At 40.5% G+C, this 21,078-nt stretch overlaps 1 protein-coding gene across 4 annotated transcripts in view; it reads left to right on the plus strand.

Moving 5' to 3' along the window:
* The window catches only part of cemip (cell migration inducing hyaluronidase 1), a 188,722-nt gene that overhangs the window by 90,324 nt on the left and 77,320 nt on the right, over positions 1 to 21,078 (plus strand). For all 4 annotated transcript variants that reach the window (XM_056377399.1, XM_056377392.1, XM_056377384.1 and 1 more), the window contains exons 3-6: positions 11,356 to 11,493; positions 13,788 to 13,926; positions 16,563 to 16,799; positions 17,810 to 17,989. In XM_056377399.1, coding sequence (XP_056233374.1) covers positions 11,356 to 11,493; positions 13,788 to 13,926; positions 16,563 to 16,799; positions 17,810 to 17,989 — 694 coding nt within the window. The remainder of the gene's footprint in view (positions 1 to 11,355; positions 11,494 to 13,787; positions 13,927 to 16,562; positions 16,800 to 17,809; positions 17,990 to 21,078) is intronic.

Below are 21,078 nucleotides of genomic sequence, written 5' to 3' on the forward strand. Positions count from 1 at the left end.
AAACAAACATAAAGCTGCCTGCATTATGTTCACTGATTATGTATCTCATTTGTTTTCCCACAGTATCTGCTCGGGGCAGCTAAGGCATGATTAACAATCTTATAATTATGTTCAGGTAACTCAAAGCGCTTGGTTAAGGTCAGGGAAATAATCTAGTGTTGGTTAAATATTTTAAAAAGTTAACAGTGAGCAGAAGCATAGACAGGATGCATTTATGCATTTACTTATTAGCATTTAATCAAAGCCCTAGTACATCCTTTACACTGTTTTTGTCACCTACACCAAAATACATGCATGACCCAGGATGTCGCGTCCCTTGCACAGTCACTATTCAGCCTGACCACTGCTTGCATGCTGCACAAGAGCATAACACTTCCCTCACTGGATAAAATGTTGTCACTAAAGCAACATCTCCTCCAACCTGAACAACCATACAGGACGTTATTTTCAGTGTCATGGTTACAGTAATAAACTGTATCGACATAGACTGTACCGACAGTGGCCTACCTACCATTGTTGCCATGGTTACTATAGTAATGGTCGGTCATGGCTTGGTTAGGTTTAGGAAAAGATGGTGATTTGGGTTAAAATAAGAACTTCCTCAACGTTACATGGTCTTAGTTGTCATGGTAACAATATAAACAGCTAGTTTTACAAGCGAATCGATCACCGCTCTCCTGTGTCAAATCTATTCCTTCAAAGATATATTTTAGGAAAAGCAGAGGAAATGGCTGAAAATTTAATATGCACTCTTCAAAATAAAAGTCTCTGCCAATACCGACAGGAATTTACAAGCTTTTATAATGTCCTGCTCATAATTTAGCTCAACAACTTGACTTACACAGGTGGCAAATACTTTTTCTCCAAAATGTATAAGAAAACAATGTTTAATACTAAACAATGTAATTTTTAAGTGACATTGTCATAAAAAGAGGACGAATAAAACCAACTACTTACATGACATGAGAGAAGAGGAAAATGAGAATGTGTTTTTTGTGATTTGGATTAACTGATTGTTTAAATGAATGAGTTCAATGACTCCATGTTGGCTGTTTTTTAACATAATTAACATCAACAACTTATTGTAATCAGCAACAGGCAGTTGGCACAGAGGAGCAGTGATGCTCAGTATTCACCTGCAGTGTCAGAGGAATACCTCTATCAGCTTATGGATTTATAGCTGAACAAGTATGAAAGACACTAATCTGTGCATCAAATTCATTTCTCAGGATGAGAGAGGGAGCTTAAACACAGAGAGACAGCGCTGCCTTCACTGCAATGAGCAGCAGCACCGGGTCATGTAGGGATTCTGAATTCTATAACCAAGGCTTTGGGTCAAATCCCAAACTCCTCACACACTCACTGAGAAATATGCACATATGGCATAAACATATACAGCTAATCCCAAAATAGGCAAAGCGGTGGGGCGAGTGTGGTTTTGGTGCATACCGGTTTGTTGCAGGCATACGCTCACCCACCTGTCACTCAAAGCGACCACACCCTCAATTATACAGAACTTTAGGCCTTAATAAACCTTTAACAGGTGAGTTATAAAAAAATTCACACCCTGTACAGTTGTCAGTTGGAGGAAATTATCTCTAGAGACTCTAGTGGTCATTAGAAGAACTGCAGTTTTTAGCACTTCAGTACTTCTTATGGCTTTTTATGCCTTTATTGTAGAGACAGTGAGAGAGAGACAGGAAAGTTGGGTAGCTAGAGAGAGGATGACATGCAGCAAAGGGCCGTGGGCTGGATTCAAACCCAGGCCGCTGCGATTAGAACCAAGCCTTGATGGTACGTGCTCTACCAGGTGAGCCACCAAGGTGCCCTGGCTTTTTTTTTTTTTTCCCGTCTGCGCCGTGGACACAACATCTCAGTAACACCTTGACAGGAACTTCTTCAATTTGGCACAAACATTCACTAGGACTCAAGGATGAACGGATTTGATTTTGATGGTCAAAGGTCAAAGGTCAAGGTCAGTGTGACCTCACAAAACACTTTGTAGCTATTACTCAAGACTTCACACAGCAACTATGACAAAATTTCACACAAACGGTTAATTTTTTGCGTGATGTGACTCTGGATAAACAGGAATATAATCTGAAACTAGAGTGAGGGAGGCAGACAATCACGAGGTGGTAAATCTAGTTCAGCCCACTTCTTCACCATGTTGTGCTGTGTTGCCCCCGTGTCCTCGTGAACCTCCTTGGGTGAAAAGCCCTTGAGACGTAGCGGATGACTGCACCGAGGCCGTTCATTCTCAGACAGCACTGACATCCATTTTTCAATTACCCGAAACAGAGAAACCACAAAGTTATTAACTTCAAACTCTCTGCACAATCACTCAGAGAGCTGAACTACATGAGCATGTAGCTGTATAATTCATCTCCTTAGGTCACAAACTTATCAATTACTCCTCGTATGCATATGGATATAGTCTCATGCATACTGTTCATACATGCCTGTGGACACAGAGGAAAGACACACACTGCAGGCTTGCATTTGTCTGTTTATCATGTGTAGAAAGTAGACTTATTCTTCTTCCAGCAACAGGCATTTTGCCAAACGACCGATCCTAGCCCTGCTCTGTGTGTTTGTAGAATACACCTCTAACACAATAACATGCCTAACTAGCACATACTATACACTTTGGATATATAGGATATCGTACTTCTTTACCTGTTCTCCTTGCACTCTGCCTTAGTGAACATATGTAGTAGTTAGTACTTACACCAAGGTCTCCTACTGATCTGAATCTTTAGTGTTGTTGCTTTGGCATTAGAAACATTGAGGGCTTTAGAAACGTTCTTCCACTATAAACTCAACACGGATCTCTACTTTTGTCCTGTTGCTTCTTTTCATTGCAGCTTTATTGTGATGGCAAACAGAGGCATTCCAAGCTGTAAGCAAATCTCTCTAATCACAAACACAGTATCTCAGTCTGTGGCAGATCGACTTTCTGTTGGAGGCTTAGTGATGAGGCTGTATCTCAATGAGAAGCTCAAACACAGGACTGCAGTGACATGATGATAAAGGAACACGAATGGAAGTCATTTTTCTCAGATGTTTCTGTATGAATTTGTGGACATTTTGTTTTTCCCTGGCCAGCTGATACAAAGCAACAGTAATTTTTACCACGTCGGATAAACTGGATGTTGTTTCATTGAGTTTTTTAAATTAGGCATTGTCATCAAACTTGTAAATTAGTTCCTGAAAATCTGACATTTGTTGATGCATAGTTTAAGGTAAAGTCATCTGCTGTACAGGAAGTGATGTGTTTTGATTAGATTTAAACACACAGTCTGCCTCTTCTGCCTGCCTCTCTCAATCAAAACAATAACAAAAGACAGCATTGGGTGATGTCATGAAATAGTGTGGGATCATGGGAGTTGTTTTCATCACCATTACTGTAAGCTCCCCCCGGTTTGGATTCTTTCAGTATCAGTGGTTCAGGAAATCAAACAGACCTGGTGATTCTAACCATTAAAAACACAGAATGAAGCAGTTTGACATTTAAAGTCAGTGTTTGAGCGACGCTGTACGGAGGACAGAGACTCAGGGAAGAGCTGGAGCTGAGATTGATGCTAACCTTTGTTCTGATTGTTTCTCTGATAACTTATGAAGCAGATGTTCAGCAGGTTTTTACCAGCAGCTGAATTATCCACAGAGGTGTCCTCCTCTCCATAACAAACACACCAGGGGATTAAAACCAGTAGAAACACCCAGAAAGCAGTTTACCTTTAAAAAGCAGAGATTCAGCGACGCTCTTCAGTGACACAGGACAGGACGTCTCCAGCAGCTGGGAGCTGAGCTGTCTAACATTTCCTCAGCTTGTTTCTCTGATAACTTCAGATCCAGACGTCCGACGACTAAAATCCTTCATCTGGTTCAAATATAGAGCTGAAAACCACCAAGGTGTAAAAAGTGTATGTGGATTAAAACTAGATAAAAGTCAATGTTGAGCTTCTGTCAGACAAACACACTGACACATGATCATAGAGGATGTGATGTCACTGACAAGTCAATGAAACGTCACCATGATTAAAATCACAGATTTCTCTGGTTTGAGAATTGATGGAAACATTTGTGATAATATAAGAACACAACTCAACAACATAGAACACAGGTTTAATTGTTAGAATGTTAGATTTTTTCTATGTTTTAATGTGGAAAAGAGTCGGAGGAACAGCCAGGGATGAGCAAAGAAAAGAGCACCACCTGATCAGACAACATCACATTTAGATTGAACTGTCAGTTCAGGTGATTATGCTGGCTGAAATTTCTGACTTACTCCAGGGGCAATAGAACCCTGACATAGATCGCAGGCATGTTCCTGATCCACACAATGTAGAAGTCATCCAACAGAGTGGCAGACAGACTGATCATGGAGCACAGCATCGACTTTATCAAACTATGTGAGAAAAGGCAATTTTCTAATCCCTCATCGGGCTTTCAAGCCACAGAATTGGTTTTCTTTCACTATTAGTCACCACACAGGATAAAATCACACATTGTCATACTTGACATCCCAATGTCTGTTGGATTGGATTGAATTCGGCCATTGTTGGGCTGATATCATATAGTTTGAGCATAAACTTCTTTATCCGAAAAATCCCCAAAATGTGATTGGCAGCTTATCTGTGGGAGTTGAAACACTGCAGCAGTGGGGGCCCGGGCACAAAACGTTACAACAGGACACATTGTGTCTACACTGGAGGGTCAACGTGAGCAGAGTTCAGAGCTCAGTGCACAGCCACTGTGGTTACGAACAGAAAACAGAGGAAATTGGACTTGGTTAACAACGCGAGCACATGGACTGATCAATATAGAAGTGCATGTATTTTGTCAGATGTGTGTGAGATTGCCAACTGAGCAATGTGTCTGAAATGCTTCCTGTTCCATGTATATCTCACTGGATAGGGGAAACTGTGACTTGCTGGTAGTGCTCAATGCAAACTCAGTTGATAACCAATGGCATCATGATCCAACCTAGAATCTTTTAGATGTTACACTCAGAAACAAAAACACCAGAGAAATACCAGAGTCAGCTGGACTGATCTCCAGGGCAACGTGAATGTTCGCAGAAAGTCTCATGGCATTTCATCCAGTAGCTATTGAGATATTTAGTCTACAAGTAGTGGACCAAATGAACAACAGGCAGCCATGATGCAAGTGTGGCTGTAAACACCACATCTAAAGCTGCTGTCTTCATGGTTTTGCTTTGCAGTTTATTAAATGAAAGTTTAATGATCCCTGTGCAGAAATGTGGCTGTTGCAAAGCAAATGGCAATAGAATACATCAAAGAAGAATCAGAAAGGCAAACCAGGATGTAATGAGTAAATATAGAGAAAATCCTCAGAGTCAGACACATGAAGTCGGAAATATGTAAATGAAAATGTAAATGAAAAAATTTTCAAAATGTGAGAAAATATAAGCGCTAAGCAGGTTTCAGGTAATGAACCAAAGTTCAGGTTTGTTGAGATGGATTTGTTTATAGTCTGTACGTCATCAGTTCATTTCCTCTCTGTCCCACTCCAGCTTACACAGTGAACCTGCAAACACACATTCATGTGAACCCAGTTCAGACAATCTGTCAGTGCTGCAGCACTGCTGCTTTCTTTCTTTCTTTCTTTCTTTCTTTCTTTCTTTCTTCCACTGCAGTGCATATGTATGTTTTTCAGAGTGCACTTATCAAAACCAAAGCCAGCAGCGACAGTTGAGGAACACTGCACAGATTGAGAGCTCATATTTATCAAATCAAATCACCTGAGCCCGTCTTCTGTATAAGAAGAACTTCATTTAAGAACCAAGATCCAACTGAAGAGTATAAGTCCTTTACTGAAAGTGAAGAATAGGAAACATTTATTTCTTATTGTTACTCCTAGAGCACCTCTTAGCTAATCACATGGTTAAATTACATGTGTGCTCCAAGCAGGAGGAGCCTACTTTGATTAATTAAAGATAAAAGGTGAAAGATAAAAAGATTCACACAACATCCACTCCACTGTTTATTCTTAGAAAAATATTTTAGTCAGAAACATATGTGTATGTGAACTTTCTTGATGTACAGTAAATTCTATCTTATGCGTGTTGGTCTGTAGACAATTGTATTACTTTTCCTGTGACATCCCTGGTCCTCCATAGTTTTCAGAATCACAGGTCCAGTCCTTTAACACAGGAAAAGTTTTAGAGTGGTGTTTAGACGTTGAACACACTCTGGTGTGCACTGTGTGAGAATCTGTTATTGGTTCGGTAAATGACAGGACTTTTACATTTAAATACTTTTAATTATTAAACTAATCAGCTGTCCTAATGATGACTGACATTTCACACATTCAGCACCAGCTCAGCTCAGTGGAGTTGATCCTGGTAACCTCCTGATATTTGATTTCTTTCACTGCAGCCACTGTTGATTATTTCTAATATTTCATCTTTTCTTAGCGTCTGTTATCACTTGTTGACTTCACTTGTGTGAAGTTTTGTATATACACAACTTGAAGCCACACCACACTGTTGTTAGTGTACAATCAGATGGTCACATCAAGAGCCTGGTCCACCCCGAACAAAGCAGATAAAGCTCAAGACATTTATGCAGCAGCTCTCCTTGAAAGCTCATTGCTGTGTTACACTGTTATTATCCTGTCCTCACCTGTAATTACAGCTGTGAAGAGATAAAATGCCTTGAAAGCTTCATTCCTCCTGATTTGTTTTTGTGGTGTAATTCTCCCTGACTCACCTGGGCTGGTGGTTTTGTGATGGAGTTCAGACACAGGTTAAGTTGTTGGATTAAGAAAAGAATTCAAAGCAAAGCAGCAGCATCAGCAGTTTTACTCACAGCTGTCAAACACTCCAGGAACTGGCAGACACAGATCTCCAAGGACTGACTTCAGTCGCTCACTCAGGAGTGAGTGTTTGTGTGTGTGTGTGTGTGTGTGTGAACAGCTGCTGATGAAGAACTTTTTACTGTATGTCGGGTTTTATGGTTTTATGGTGTAAGCATTTCCATTTTAGTGTGTGTATCCTTCAGTGCTTGGAGGAGGTGGAAACTTTAACATGAGTTAGTCCACTCATTTCCATCTATTTCTGATCATCTCTGATGTAAAAACGAAGAAGGAAAAATGAGACGAGGCACTTTTGTCACCGCAATTTGAGTGTAAAGTAACATATGAAACAGAGATCCCTCTAGACAATACAATATAACATGAAGTATGTCCTTAAAAGCTACTGGAGTTAATTTATTTAGGCAGTAGAAGGTTTCAGGGGATGGGTTCCTGATGTATGGCATGTTATAAGGATGGATGCCACTGGAATTTATTTTATTATATAATAAACAGAAGTAATATAATCCATATTTATTCAATACATGAAAAATTAGAATCACCTCCTCGTGGTTGTCTGCCTCCTCCGCTCAGACCAGTTTCAGGTTACTTCCCTTTTTATACAGAGTCATAGAAAACATGAACCGTTTGTGTGAAATCTTGTCACATCACTGTATGAAGGCTTGAGTAGTGTCTAAAAAGTGTTTTGTGAGGTCACACTGACCTTGACCTTTGACCTTTGACCAGTAAAACCTAATCAATTCATCCTTGAGTCCTAATGAATGTTTGGAAGAAGTTTGGTCATGGCGTTACTGAGATATCACGTCCACGAGAAAGGGACAGACGGATGGAAAACCTGAAAACAGCATGGCTCCGGCTCTGACTGTCGCTGGTGCAGAGGCATAAAAATCTATTAAAAATCCTTATTCTGTCTTTAGTGCAACATGGGAATACTAATAATAAATTTCAAAATACACTTTAAAAAAAAAAACTTTTAACAATAAAATCACGCAAGGAACCACGTTCTGAGAAAACTGACTAATTAAATCCAAAATGCACCCAAACACTTGCCTTTTTTTAAGATGAACTACAGAATAACTGCTCTATGCACTGTGCCAATCCAGTTGAGTTGCACTGTTTTTACGTCTCTGTGCCGGTGACAGCTAGAGCCGGAGGCATCTTGTTTTCAGGTTGTCTTTCCCTCCCATTCTTGTGGACACAATATCTCCCTAACGTCTTGAAGGAACTTTTTCAAATTCGGCACATACATTCACTTGGACTCGAAAATAAACTGATTAGATTTTGGTGGACAAAGTTCAAAGTTTAAGGTCACGGTGACCTCATGTTCTCGTGAATGTGATATATCAGGAGCGACCAGAGGGAAGTTCATCACCTCTGTCACACTGTGACTAACAAACCTATGTTTCTGGCCATAACTCACAAGTTCATTCACTAATTATGACACCATTTAACTCAAATGTCTATGAGAATAAAATGAAATAATGACAAGGTCAAAGGTCAACTTCACTGTGACATCATAATCTGCAAAAACCCCTTTACAAAATGCTGTACCTAAGGAAGGAGAGACTGTGACCATATTGCCTGTAACTTGGCTGGTTGGTGGAGGAAACAACCACGGAGAGGTGATTCTGGTTTATATTTTTAGCTTTTACATTAAACAAAAATCAACATCTGGAATTGATTCAGAATTGCAGAAGATTAGAGCCACGATTCTTATGAGAAAAGATTTTTTTTAGCCACCCTTGGTAGGGAGGAGTGTCTCTGAGTCACAGCAAGGCTGCGAACACCTCCGCAGACGTTCCAGAGCCAAACACCAGTCACTCCCAGACATCAGAGAGCAGCCGATTGCACGTCACCATCGATCAATCTGTGTTAGCCCTCTGGGAAATCTGCCTGACAGGTCAGGTCCCTGGCCAGTCAGGGCCATTGATTGATCCATTAGGTGGCAGGGAGATGAGGTAACCACCACACACACCAGAGAGCAATAGACTGAAACTTTATTGGGCAGACTTGACAGTTACACACAGTGTCTCAGTGCTACCCTGATAATAACAGACACAAACCAAATGGGTTTATCACTTGTCACTCTCCTCTTGGGTGAGCAATCCAATAACACTGTGTGCTGTTTTATCCCCATTTAGATAGTAAGGGATGGGGAGGCTGAGGAAGTGGCAGAGGAGGAAGGAATGAAAACAAATCTTACTGGCATAGAACACATGGACACAGCTGAGGAGCTAACACTGCTGCTCTCACGACTCTGATGTTCAGTGGAGATTTTCTGATGTGTCTCATTTATTATGATTTCAATGTGTTTCCCACAGTGGCTCTCAACAGCCTCAAGATAAATGGTTGCTGCTTGCTTTAAATCAAAGGTGACAGGTTGCTCTTTGTATACTATATATACATATGAATATCTGGGTGTGCCCTGTGCTGCCAGGACTCTCCCTGCCTGTAGAATTTCTTTCTGGGAGTTGAATGTTGGTGAGACAAGAAAGTCGCCCTTATTCTATGATTCTGTGGCACTGATGCAAACCTGACTTTTACCCTGAACTGTTTTTCTCCCAGAAAGATAGAAGTTTTCATGTTGTGTTTGTCTTGTGAAAAGTAATGTTCCAGTTGTAAGAGACTTGATGAAAGAGTTTTTGTTTGCTCGAAAAGTATTTGAACTATTTTCCATCCTCTCTTGTAATTCATTCATATTGGGATTGCAGCGTGCTACAAGGTCACTTGTTGTTACAGTTAAGACTAGTGAAACGCTGACTCACAGTCACAGTCACATTTTCATTTTGTTTATTCTTGTAAACATAATCTTCAGTCTTTCAGTCCAGCTCTGTCTGCGCTGTCAAATTTCATCAGTCATCAGTCCAAATCTTTACTAGTCTTGTGAAGTGCAGCACATGTGGTGTGACTAAAGAATATTATTAGTTATAGTAGGAGTAGTAGTAGTAGTACAAACTGTGTTTAAAGATATTTTCCTCTGAATGCCCAAATTAATCCACATACTTCACGCAATGTGTTGGCAACACTGTCTTTGCCTGTTCTGAGTGAACACACTCAGCCTCCTGGATGTACGGCACTGCCTCCCTGATCTCTGTGTGTTATCAGTCGTGTTGACACAGAGAGCTACAACTGTGGTGTTGATACAAAAGGAGATTACAGTTAACACTTTGAGTCAGTCACGCTTTGAAACTTTGGTGTTGCTCTCAGTTACACACAAAGTGACGTAAAACATGACAAATGTCGGATTGTCTGTTAGGAAGAGAAACAGTCATTTACAAGGTTTCAGGGGCTGTTACACGACCCAACAAGCACTTTGTTTAAAGTTTGTTTTCAGCGATGACATCATCAGCTTGTGGTGAGTTGCAAAGGTGAAGGAAGGATTCAGATCCTTTACTTAAGTCAGAGTAACAATAGCTTAATGCAGTGGTTCCCAACCTGTGGGCCGTGGGCCACTGGTGGGCCGTGAAGGTTTTGAAAGTTGGCCGAAATAATTTGCAAAAAAGTACAGTTTTGGTGAAAAAATGTCATTTAAAAAAAAATAAAATATAGATGAGTTTTTAAATGTCTTAAAACTAAATCATCTTTGACAGGTTTTGTTATTTTGGTTTGTTTTGGTATTAAGGCCTGTCACTGTGATAAGTGTGATAAGCCATTGATAGGAAGTTTAAGTCGTCACCGGCTGGACCACGTTGTATACTTGTATTGTTCTGTGTCCGATGTCGGCCACCAACACAACGCCAGTCAGAAATTGTTGGGAACCACTGGCTTAATGTAAGAATGAGTCTAGTACAGGTGAAAGTCCTGCATTTCAGTACAAAAATATTATCAGCACTTCTACAGAGAATCAGATCATACTATCACATACACTAATAGATTTATAACACTGATGTTTTACTGCATAAGAAGTGTTTTACTGTTGTAGCTGGTGGAGGTGGAGACACTGCAGGTTTACCTAGTTAGTAGTTGAATAGTTTAGTAGATCCACAACTAGGGTCAGACCAAAGTGTAAATCAGGGGTTGTGAGATGATTAATAGGACAGATTTGTATTCATTTTCATACTCACTTTTCACTCATCTCTTTGTGAAGGAAAGTATAATTTTATCTCTTTGGGCTTCAATCAATTTTTTACATGAAACCACTTGAGGGGTTAAGAGAGGAAATGTTTCTTTGGTTCTGCTGACATCCTGTAAACATCTGACACATGACAAGGTTTTTATTTTACACAAGCCAAAAACATTTGGTTCGCAAGTTTAATCTGTAACACTGTTTCATTATTTATTTATTTCATATGTATTTCTATGTAGCATCTTAATCTCGAATGTAACTATAGCTGTAAAACGTATGTAGTGGTTTAAAAAGTCTCTCTGAAATGTAAATTAATAATACACAAACTCAAAATAAGGAAGAAACTGTGCATAAGTGCTGTACTCGAGTAAATGTACTTAGTGACTTTCCCTCACTGGTGAGTTACGTCTCTGAAAGTTAAAGTTCTGTGTGTTTTGCGTCTCCTGCAGTTTGTCCGGATAAGGAGCCGGGACTGCAGCCGTGGATGCCAGGACACAGTGAAGACCACCGCGTCACCATCGGTTATGGCAGGAAGGTCCTGCTCACAACCTCCGCTACGGTCCACTCCATTGAGATTCTCAGTGGAGGTAAGCAGGACAAATCCCTCTGGTCATCTTTCTTTAAAGTCACAGAGAAATGGTGGTTAGAGTTGATTTCTAACAGTATGTTATATATGTATGTATAGCTATGAGGGGGATTTGTTTCTCAAAAGTGGGCGTGGCTCAATAAAGCTCGATATGGAGAGGTGCTGAGATACGCTGCTGCAGATGGACCACACCAATGCTGTTAGATCAGGAGGTGGAGGATTCTTATGGAGACACAGAAGCCTTCTGTGGAATTACTACAACCCCCAAATACTATAGTCTAATATTAAAACACTAGATTTATTTTAAATGACATGTATTTAGGATACCACTTTACAATAAGACTACCCTTATAAAGGATTTATAATTAGGTTAATTTGGTTGTTAACACTTTATAAATCATGAATAAACTATTGTAAACAAGTTATAACACAGTTGTCATACATTGATACAACTCACTATTTGGCAAGATGAAGTTAATGCTTACTAATAATTAATAAATGCTGACATGTTTTACACTTTACAATAAAGCTCCTTTAACTGGTTCTAAATGTCAGTAACTGATGAATAAATGATGTAAAAATGAGAAGAAACATGAAGATGATGGAGGGAGAATGTGAGATGTGAACAGTGGGACAAAGAATGGGTGAACAGTTCACCAGGTAAAGGAAGGTTATCAGCTGTGTTCTAGCTGGATGCTAAAGTCCTAAAGAAGAGAGCAACCAGCAGAAAGCATCTGCATGTTAATCTGCACTGTGATAACAATCTGATCAACAGCTGTGATTAGAATGAGGACGGCTGCTGATACATGTCAAGGTAAACATCGCTGCCACGGCCTCAGAGGATGAATCTGTTCATTTGATATGATCATGTGATCTGCCGTAATTTGATCTGCCGCTTTCTGAGCATTAAGATGTTGACGGTGGTTAATTACTGTAGAAACTTAACAAATGAGATGAAGCAGCAGCTACAAATGCTGATGATGGAGAAAACAAAGAAAGCTCAGTAACTGATGAGATATGAGGCTGAACAGTACAGAGACATGTGGGCTCACTATTTGACAAGCAACAGGTCACTGATGGCCTTTTTATCTAATGTGTTATAACGAATGAAGGTTGATTAATGATTTTTAGTCTTAACAAGCTAATTAATAAACTAGCTATAACCTATTCATAACTCTTTTATAAGGGGAGTCTGACGGTGAAGTGGGACCTACTGTACATACAGTAAATGAACAATGAACACAGAGACACAGGTTCTAACTTTACAAGATGTGTTTTTCACTGTTCAATAGAGCATTCACTCACATCAGCTGATCATCAGCTGTTTTATTCATGCTTGCTCTCACCGGGTCATTGATGCATCATCTGTCTCTCAAGCAGCACTTTAGTAAGTGAATGAAATGAGATGGATAGATTAAACTGACTCTGCCACCACAGCCCGCTCTTCATCTGAATGAACTTTTCACTCACTGAATTAAGGAGGTATTTTATTGGCTTTAAAGCGAAGTAATGGATCAAATGCATGTTTTGTTATATATTAAGGTGTATTTAATGCAATATCTGCTTATTTTAAGGGAGTTGTTTCTTTGACACGGGGTTTAGCTTCCATTTTTCAAATTAACAGACGGAGTGAGGGAACGCTGCTGCTGCACCAAACACTGATGTAGATTTACCATTTACAGTGGTTAGTGGTTTGCACCCCACTGTGTGTTTACAGCTATTTCTGATTCTATATGATTACACTATGTATTATGGAGCATTAGTTCTCCCAGCAGAATCCTCATCGCTCAGATTATTTGATAGCGCAGCTTTTTCTGCTACATTGAACTGTACAATCATTTGCTATAAATGGTCAAGTCATTAACGATTGTGCTTCCAACTGAATTATCTCTCAAAGTGAAAAAAAAAAAAAATCCAGTGAATACATCCATTCTTTGTGCAAAAGGCAAAAACACAATGAAAAAAAAAAAGCGTGGTGAAAGCCGCTCAGACAACAGCAGCAGCAGCACACACAGGAGATGATGTTCGATGTTCAACAGCTATTCACCACCTCACTACTGAACTGGAATCATTGGATCACAGACCTGGCAACAGAGGTGGATGGCCAGCTGTGTGTGTGTGTGTGTGTGTGTGTGTGTGTGTGTGTGTGTGTGTGTGTGCAGAGCACAGGGCCATAAATGGTTATAAGACAGGAGGTGTCTGAGGGCACTGGGGCATGAAGGACCTGCCAGGAGTCTTAGTAGTCTTATTCACCCCCCCCCCCCCCCCCCCCCCCCTTTTTTTTTTCCCCTGTAGGAAAGTTGGTGATTGCTGACACCAGCCGGCCAATACTGCTTCGAACAAAACACATTCTGATTGGGAACAAGGGGGAGCTGCACATCGGAAGCCCAGACTGTCCTTATAAAGGCAACCTCACCATCTCCCTGTTCGGAAGGTAATGCTGCATGAGATTTAGCAGAGATACTTCAGCACAGCACAGCTACCTGTTTTCAAGATGTGATGCTAATCAATGTATTAACAGCACTTTATTACGAACCTCTGACTAATACAAGGTAGTTCCTCCCTTTACAGCCTCAGTTCTTCGTGGCATTGATTGGACAAGGTGCTTGAGACTGTGCTCCATGTTGACATGACTGCATCACATCATTTCTGCATTATTCATGCTGCTAATCTCCTGTTCTACCACATCCTAAAGCTGTTCTACTGTTCAGGTCTGGATATGTGATGAAGATGATGAACTGCAGTGATGTAGTTATTAGCACATGACGCTCTGATACACATCCTTCAGTAGTGAATCATTCAGTTATTTTTTTTCCCGACCACTCTTCCAACCTGAACAACCACACAGGTTGTTGTTGTCAACCCTCTGATACCACCCATAGCAGTGTCTGCTGAAATAGCGCCGCCTACGATGGCAGGAGTACAAGTACTTGGTTGTCATGGTAACAATAATAAACACGTGTAGTGTACCAACAGCGGCGTACCTACTTTTGTCGCCATGGTTACTATAATAATGGTCATGGATTGGTTAGAAAAACATTGATTTGTGTTGAAATAAGTACTTCCTCAACATTAGACAACATTTGTTGTCATGGTTACAAAATAAACAGCACTCAAACAATAAACACCACTGTCCTGTGTCATATTCATCCACCCATAACCCTGATGTGACTTTATCTCTGTTTTTACCACGTCACCACACTTTACTTTGCCCCTGTCATAAGTGCTACGACCACTAGATGTTGCATGTTCTCTGGTTTGAGAATTGATTGAAACATTTGGGATGATGTAAGAACACAACTCAACAACATATAGAACACAGGTCTAGTTGTTTTTAAAAAATAATTTAAAGTTGCATATTATAACTTTCAGTGGAAGAATTCTTTTGTTGGTTGGGATAACTCATGTTACTTTTTATTTGTTTGGTGTTTTTATTCCCACCTTAGACGTCAGTAGGAAGATTCTCCACCATCCACTGAGTTTGTATTTTCAACTTCCATCTGAGCCTCTGAAATATCCAAGTTCCAGGAATTACTGATCCATGGCCGTGGTACAAACCTGGCTCAGTAAAGCTCGGCTTATTCCTCTGTGCTATAAAGATCCATTGTTCCATGTTTCTTCATCACCATGAACACACACACACACACACACACACACACACACACACACACAAAACTCTTCATAGCAGCAGATGTGGATTAGCAGCTGGAGCAAGGAAAGTATTGACAAAAAAAAATCAAACATATATACTTGGGATGGCACTGTTGACCCAACATTCACAGGTCCAATCCCAGTGTCCTCCCTCAGAGACTCACAGACTTTGAGGCTCGTTCCCAGTAAGTCCATGACGGCTTAGTTCTGTCCCACCGTCAAACCATCCAGAGCATGAGGGCTCTCTAAAGACATTTGAGCCCTTTCTGGACACTTTCCATAAGTCTGCATTTCTGCAGACTTTGCCTGAGGGAATTACCCAAAGTTCTTAGTGTTGTGACATTTAACACAGGGTTACCATTGTTACCAAGGGTCACCCAAAAGCATAAAAAACGGCGAACAATGGCTATACAACACAAGAAATAATGAGAAAGAAGAGGAATGGTCAACAAACAAGCATGAAAGGAACGAACCCTAATGTAGTCATTACAAGGAAAACAGACAGTGTATGACAGAATAAACACAGAGCTCACTGTGATTCAAAGCCTGAATGGTGCAGCTATTTGTTCTATGATGACATGATGAATTCCAAATATCCAAACTGGATCAGATCTGATCCAACATTATTATTTTTTGTTTACAAACAGGGAGCGAAGGGAGGGAATAAAAATGTACAATCAAAAGTCCCAAACCCACAATTGAATGCAAATGTTTTGGCATCATCAAGGTAATGTGAAGTGCTGTCCCATTCCTCTTTATTCCATTTGAGCCCTTGCAGCCTCTCGTACTCAATCACTCACCAGGTGATGTGCTTTAAGTCTGTGAGGGTTCAGGACTTATGACTTAGGGGGGACATTGGGATTTGGCCATAGTCTCCAGAGGATGAAACCTACTGTCTTTTACGGTGGCCCTGAGAACTCAACTTAAGAAAACACATGCAAACAGACTAAACACAAATTCAAATTCAGAAAACTTCTTCATCAATTTGACACACGTGCTGCAAATACTGGTAGAGCCAGTGAACCATGAAGGCGTAGTCCCCATAATTATTCCATTATCTCAAGATAACAAAGCTTTGTTATATCGAGTTATGTAGAGATAACAGAATAATTATCCCGTTATCTCGAGAAAACAAAGCTCTGTATTATTAGAATATTTGCGGCCAGCAGACATTTGTGTATATGGTTGTGTTGTGAGTATTTTGAGCGTGCGTTGTCAAATGGATGAAGATGTTTTCTGAATATATTTGCGTTATGTCTATTTGCATGTGATGTGTAAAGTCGCAGAGTTGAGTTCTCAGGGCCACTGTATTCTTTGGTGATTTCCTGATAAGAGCCACCATCAGATCAACATTTGTGGTTTAACTCTCTCGATAACTATTGGGTGGACAGTCATGTCATTCTACCACCCTGTTCTCAGATTGGACGACAGGGATCAGGAGCACAGCTACTTTGGGAGGAAGTACCTTGGCGTGGGGACAGGAGGGACGCTAGAGATCCACGGAGAGAAGAAGCTGTCGTGGACGTTCCTAAACAAGACCCTCCACCCCGGAGAGAGCAACCAAAACAACTATCTGTTCCAGAGAAGCTGGGGGAACCGGGGCATCATTATCCACGTCATCGATCCCAGGACCGGAGAGGTGCTGCACGATGACAGGTGAGGGGTCGTGAGAGTCTTAATTAGAGCTGCCACCTCATAAGCTGCCCAACCACAAGGTTGTAATGATGGAGACAAACATGGCCCTAATGGTTGTTTCATGCAGGGATATTAAATTTAGAAATTGATACCATCCTTAATATCCTTTCATTATTAATTATCCGTTATGTTTTTACTTCAAATGGAGGGCAGATGAATTGAAACACAGCTTTTATTGTGGTAAATTGATGACTGGGTAGTTTTTAGAGGGGGGGGGGGGCAGTAGACTGCTTCCAATCTCTTCCAATTTAATATCGTTAGAAGGTGACAGCCATTAAAAGCGCTGAATAATAAAAGACTATTACAACACAGTTAATATGTAGAAAGAGTGAGTGAATAATTATAAATGGATCGGCAGCAAATACTGCTTTCAAGTGGGACAGAGTTTTACACGTTGATGTCATTGGTTCTTCAACTTATTTTTGATCTTGGCTTTTGCTCTTGTGCTAATGAGAGGTTATTTTAACTTCCTGTCTTTTAATGAGACTCACTCTTATTTTGTTAAAGCATCTGATATAAGTGGCATTCATGTCACAAAAATGTGTTGTTAATTGTGTCTCTAGCAGGGAGATGAGTTTGATTGACAGCTGAACCAGCAGATGCAAACAGACTCTTTTGCTTTGTATATGACAGAGAAACAACGCTGTTAAACATGTTCTGTACATTGGGAGAGTTTCTTGTGTGTTGTCCAGTCTCCCTTCTCTCTTAAGTGAGCGAAAGCCATAAACATTTACAAACGGATTTTTATGCCATACAGAAAAAAAGACCTAGTATGTGTTTCTTCAGGCAACCACCGTTTTATCTTTTTCTGTTGGAAAAGTTCCTTCAATGTTACGTGTCATTTTACATTCAGTGTATGTATAAATATGCTCCCATCTCTTCTAAACCTAATATCATTAAAGTGTTTGAAAGGTGCAATAATGATCGACTCTTTGTCCTCTTCCTCTGTGAACCTCCCATGACTCCCACAGGTTCGACACGTACCGCAGTAAGGACGAGAGTCGTCGCCTTTCCAAGTACGTGGACGGTGTGGAAACTGGGCTCATACTGGCCATGCTGGTCAACGACGAGGGCTCCAACAACCTGGAGGACTCGGCCAAGAAGAGCCTGTGCGGGCTGGGCAGTCAGCACATCAGCGGTCTGGGATTTCGGTGAGCTCCTGAAATATTGTTTCTGAAGTTACGGTGCATTGGGAAAGTATTCACTTGCTTACACCTTTTCACATTTTGTTATGTTGCAGCCTAAAATGAAAAGTAATCTTTTCTCTATCAGTCTATTTAAAAAAAAAAAAAAAAAAAAAAATACATTTCACAAAATATGAGGAAAGAAAATGTGTTTTTGAATCTCCCAGCACTCTTTTGTCTGCAGCTTTGTAAAATGTTACAGCCCCAGTGGATGGTTGTGTTTTTCTAATGAATCTTTGCAGCTTTTTGGAACCTTTTGGTTCTTGATGATTTTCAATAAACTAAAATACAAAAATATACAGTCAATGGCCACTTTATTGGGTACACATGTACCATTGGTTGTAATTCATTTCAAAAGCTCTGACATTCATTTTGCCTTTACAAGCACTTTACTAAACATTGTTAAAGGTGGTGTTGTATTGGATTACAGAAGGAAACGCTGAATATCTGCATATCATGCTGTCCAGTACAATACCATCACTAACTATGGCCTCAGTGCTAAAACATATAATTGAATGAACAAAACCTGAACATTTTAGGAATCATAAAAGAAGAGAAACAGTGGTATTGGATTCCATTAGATTAAACAAGTGTTGCTGATGAAGTGGTCACTGGATATAGTTACTGTGCAGCCCTGCTGGAAACAAAGAAGGTTTCTATTTTGAAAGAGAAAAGAGAGAAAGTTCCATGTAGAAGGAATGAAAAGCATCTTCAACACCTGCCTACAGTCTATAGGTACAATCCTAACTGAACCTGCATTACACACACACACACACACACACACACTCACTTTTGTGAGTGCCTGAATAGAACTATAAAAAAGGATATTGTATTACTTTTGCAACATTTCCTCAGGCTGAGTTAGGTGTTCTTCAAAACGTATTTGTTGTTGCACATTAGCAGAATATTTCAAGCAGAAAAGGTTGATCGGTGTGACAGCAGGTGTTGCTTAGATTAAGACTGATTTTTTTGTACAGTTTGTTTCAGCAGAATAAACTGTAATAATAATAATAATAATAATAATAATAATAATAACAAGAATCTTTATTTATAGAGCACTTTTCTAATCCCATGTTACAAAGTGCTTCACACAAAGCAACAATTAAAACAAGCAAATCAGAAATACAATTAAAGTGTCTTAGTATTAGCACAAATCGACCGAAGGCAGCGTCACCAGCAAGAGGGCAATCAGTAAAAATCTATAAAACCAAAAAATAAAAAGTTGTTGATAAAAGCTAAAGTAGTCAATAAAATTAAGTAAAATTGGGGAAATTGCTACGATAAAAGTGTGTTTAAAGAAGAGATTTAAAAGAGGTCAGTGACTCTTTCCTCAGGCAGCTGCTTCCAGAGTTTCAGGCTCTGACTGTGAAAGCTATGTCACCTCTGCCCGAGGACCTGAGGCTACGAGCTGGTTGATAAGAGGTCCGATGTGGAGCATGGAGAGAGGCTGTAAAAGTCAACAGCAGTATCTTAAAATCAATTCGAAAATGTAGTGGGGGGCTGAAACCAGCGTGATGCGGTCACTTCTCCTGGATCCTGTTAAAACTGTGGCAGCTGAGTTGTTCAGTCTGGAGCTGATTGATGGATCTTTGGTCGAGGCAGGTGCTGCAGCAGTCGAGGCGTGAGGAGATAAAAACATCCTAAATGGTCTCTGTGTCTGTAAAAAATAGAATAGATGGATAGAATTTTGGATTTATATTTTCTCAAATGGTAAAGACAAGACTGCACAAGTTTTTTTTTTTTGTGTGCTGCTCAAGATTTAAGTTGCACCAAAATTCTTTGCAGCAGGTTTGATGTGCTCCAACAGGACGCCAGCTGGAACGGAGATCTAGATCGGCATTCATTAGGAGCTGTGTGTGCTCACCGCATGAGTCTACTGTCATTTCCTCTCCTTTTAACTCTGGTCTGGTATCCTCTGACTCTTTAGATGTAAATGATGCTAAATGATTTCCAGCCAGCCGGCACTCTGTCTGCTGTTTGGAGCTGATGTCAAAAAAAAACAGTGGAAGCAGCAGAAGAAGTTTTCTCTCTGGCAGCAAACATGTAGAGCTTCATCACACACAACAAAACATGGACATGTACGTGTGTGTGAGTGCATGTGCAAATGTGCGATTACAAACGTACACACACACACACACACACACACACACACACACACACCCACACAACCACGCACACTCCCACTTGTTATGGAATGCTGTAGCAGCTAATCCTGTTGTGTGTGCTTTACTTATGCTCTATCTTACTGTGCAGAAATCTGTTTTTGTGTGTGTGTGTGTGTGTGTGTGTGTGTGTGTGTGTGCATGCATACATATCTTTTTTTGGTTGTGAGGAAATTTGGACGTTATGAGGTTCTCACATACTCAGAGGATCTTTTAGGGTGAAGACTTGGTTTATGGTCACGGTTAGAATGAGGGTTGAGGTCAGGCCTTTATATGTGATGATTAATGTTGAGGTAAGGGACAGGTGAGTGTCCTTGCAGCTAATGTAAGACAATTAGCTGTGTGTGTGTGTGTGTGTGTGTGTGTGTGTGTGTGTGTGCTAGTATGTCAGGAATGCGTGGGAAATGGAAACTGAATCATGCCTTGATAACCGAGCCCTGGAGATGTCTTGGAGTTTCTGACGTGAGGGGTATCAGGGTGGATAAGAATGTGTGCACTTGGACATTTACACATTCCTCAAACAAGACTCAGCTGTTCTCCTTTGTTTGTCGGATGGGCAACTTTGCATGATAAACCACTAGCTTGTGTTTTGTGCTGGTGGATGTTGGCAGTGCAGGGCCTGTGGTTAGAGACCCAGCCAGGCGCTGTTATGAAACTCAATGCTGCAGAGGACACCGCAGAAACACATAAACGGTATGAGGGCAGAGCGCATCTGAACATTTCCCTTTTCCCAGTTTGCACTTTGCTCCGTGGTTGTGGATGCTGTAGGAGCCAGAGTGAATGGATGAGCAGGGGTGAGGTGACAGAGGGATTCCTGCTTAATGACTCTTGTCGCCTTCTCTCCTCACACTGTTGCCAAACAGACCAACACTGGTGTCATCAGGAGAGAGAGAG

The sequence above is a fragment of the Seriola aureovittata genome, chromosome 1, assembly GCF_021018895.1.
Source record: "Seriola aureovittata isolate HTS-2021-v1 ecotype China chromosome 1, ASM2101889v1, whole genome shotgun sequence".
Classification (NCBI taxonomy): domain Eukaryota; kingdom Metazoa; phylum Chordata; class Actinopteri; order Carangiformes; family Carangidae; genus Seriola; species Seriola aureovittata.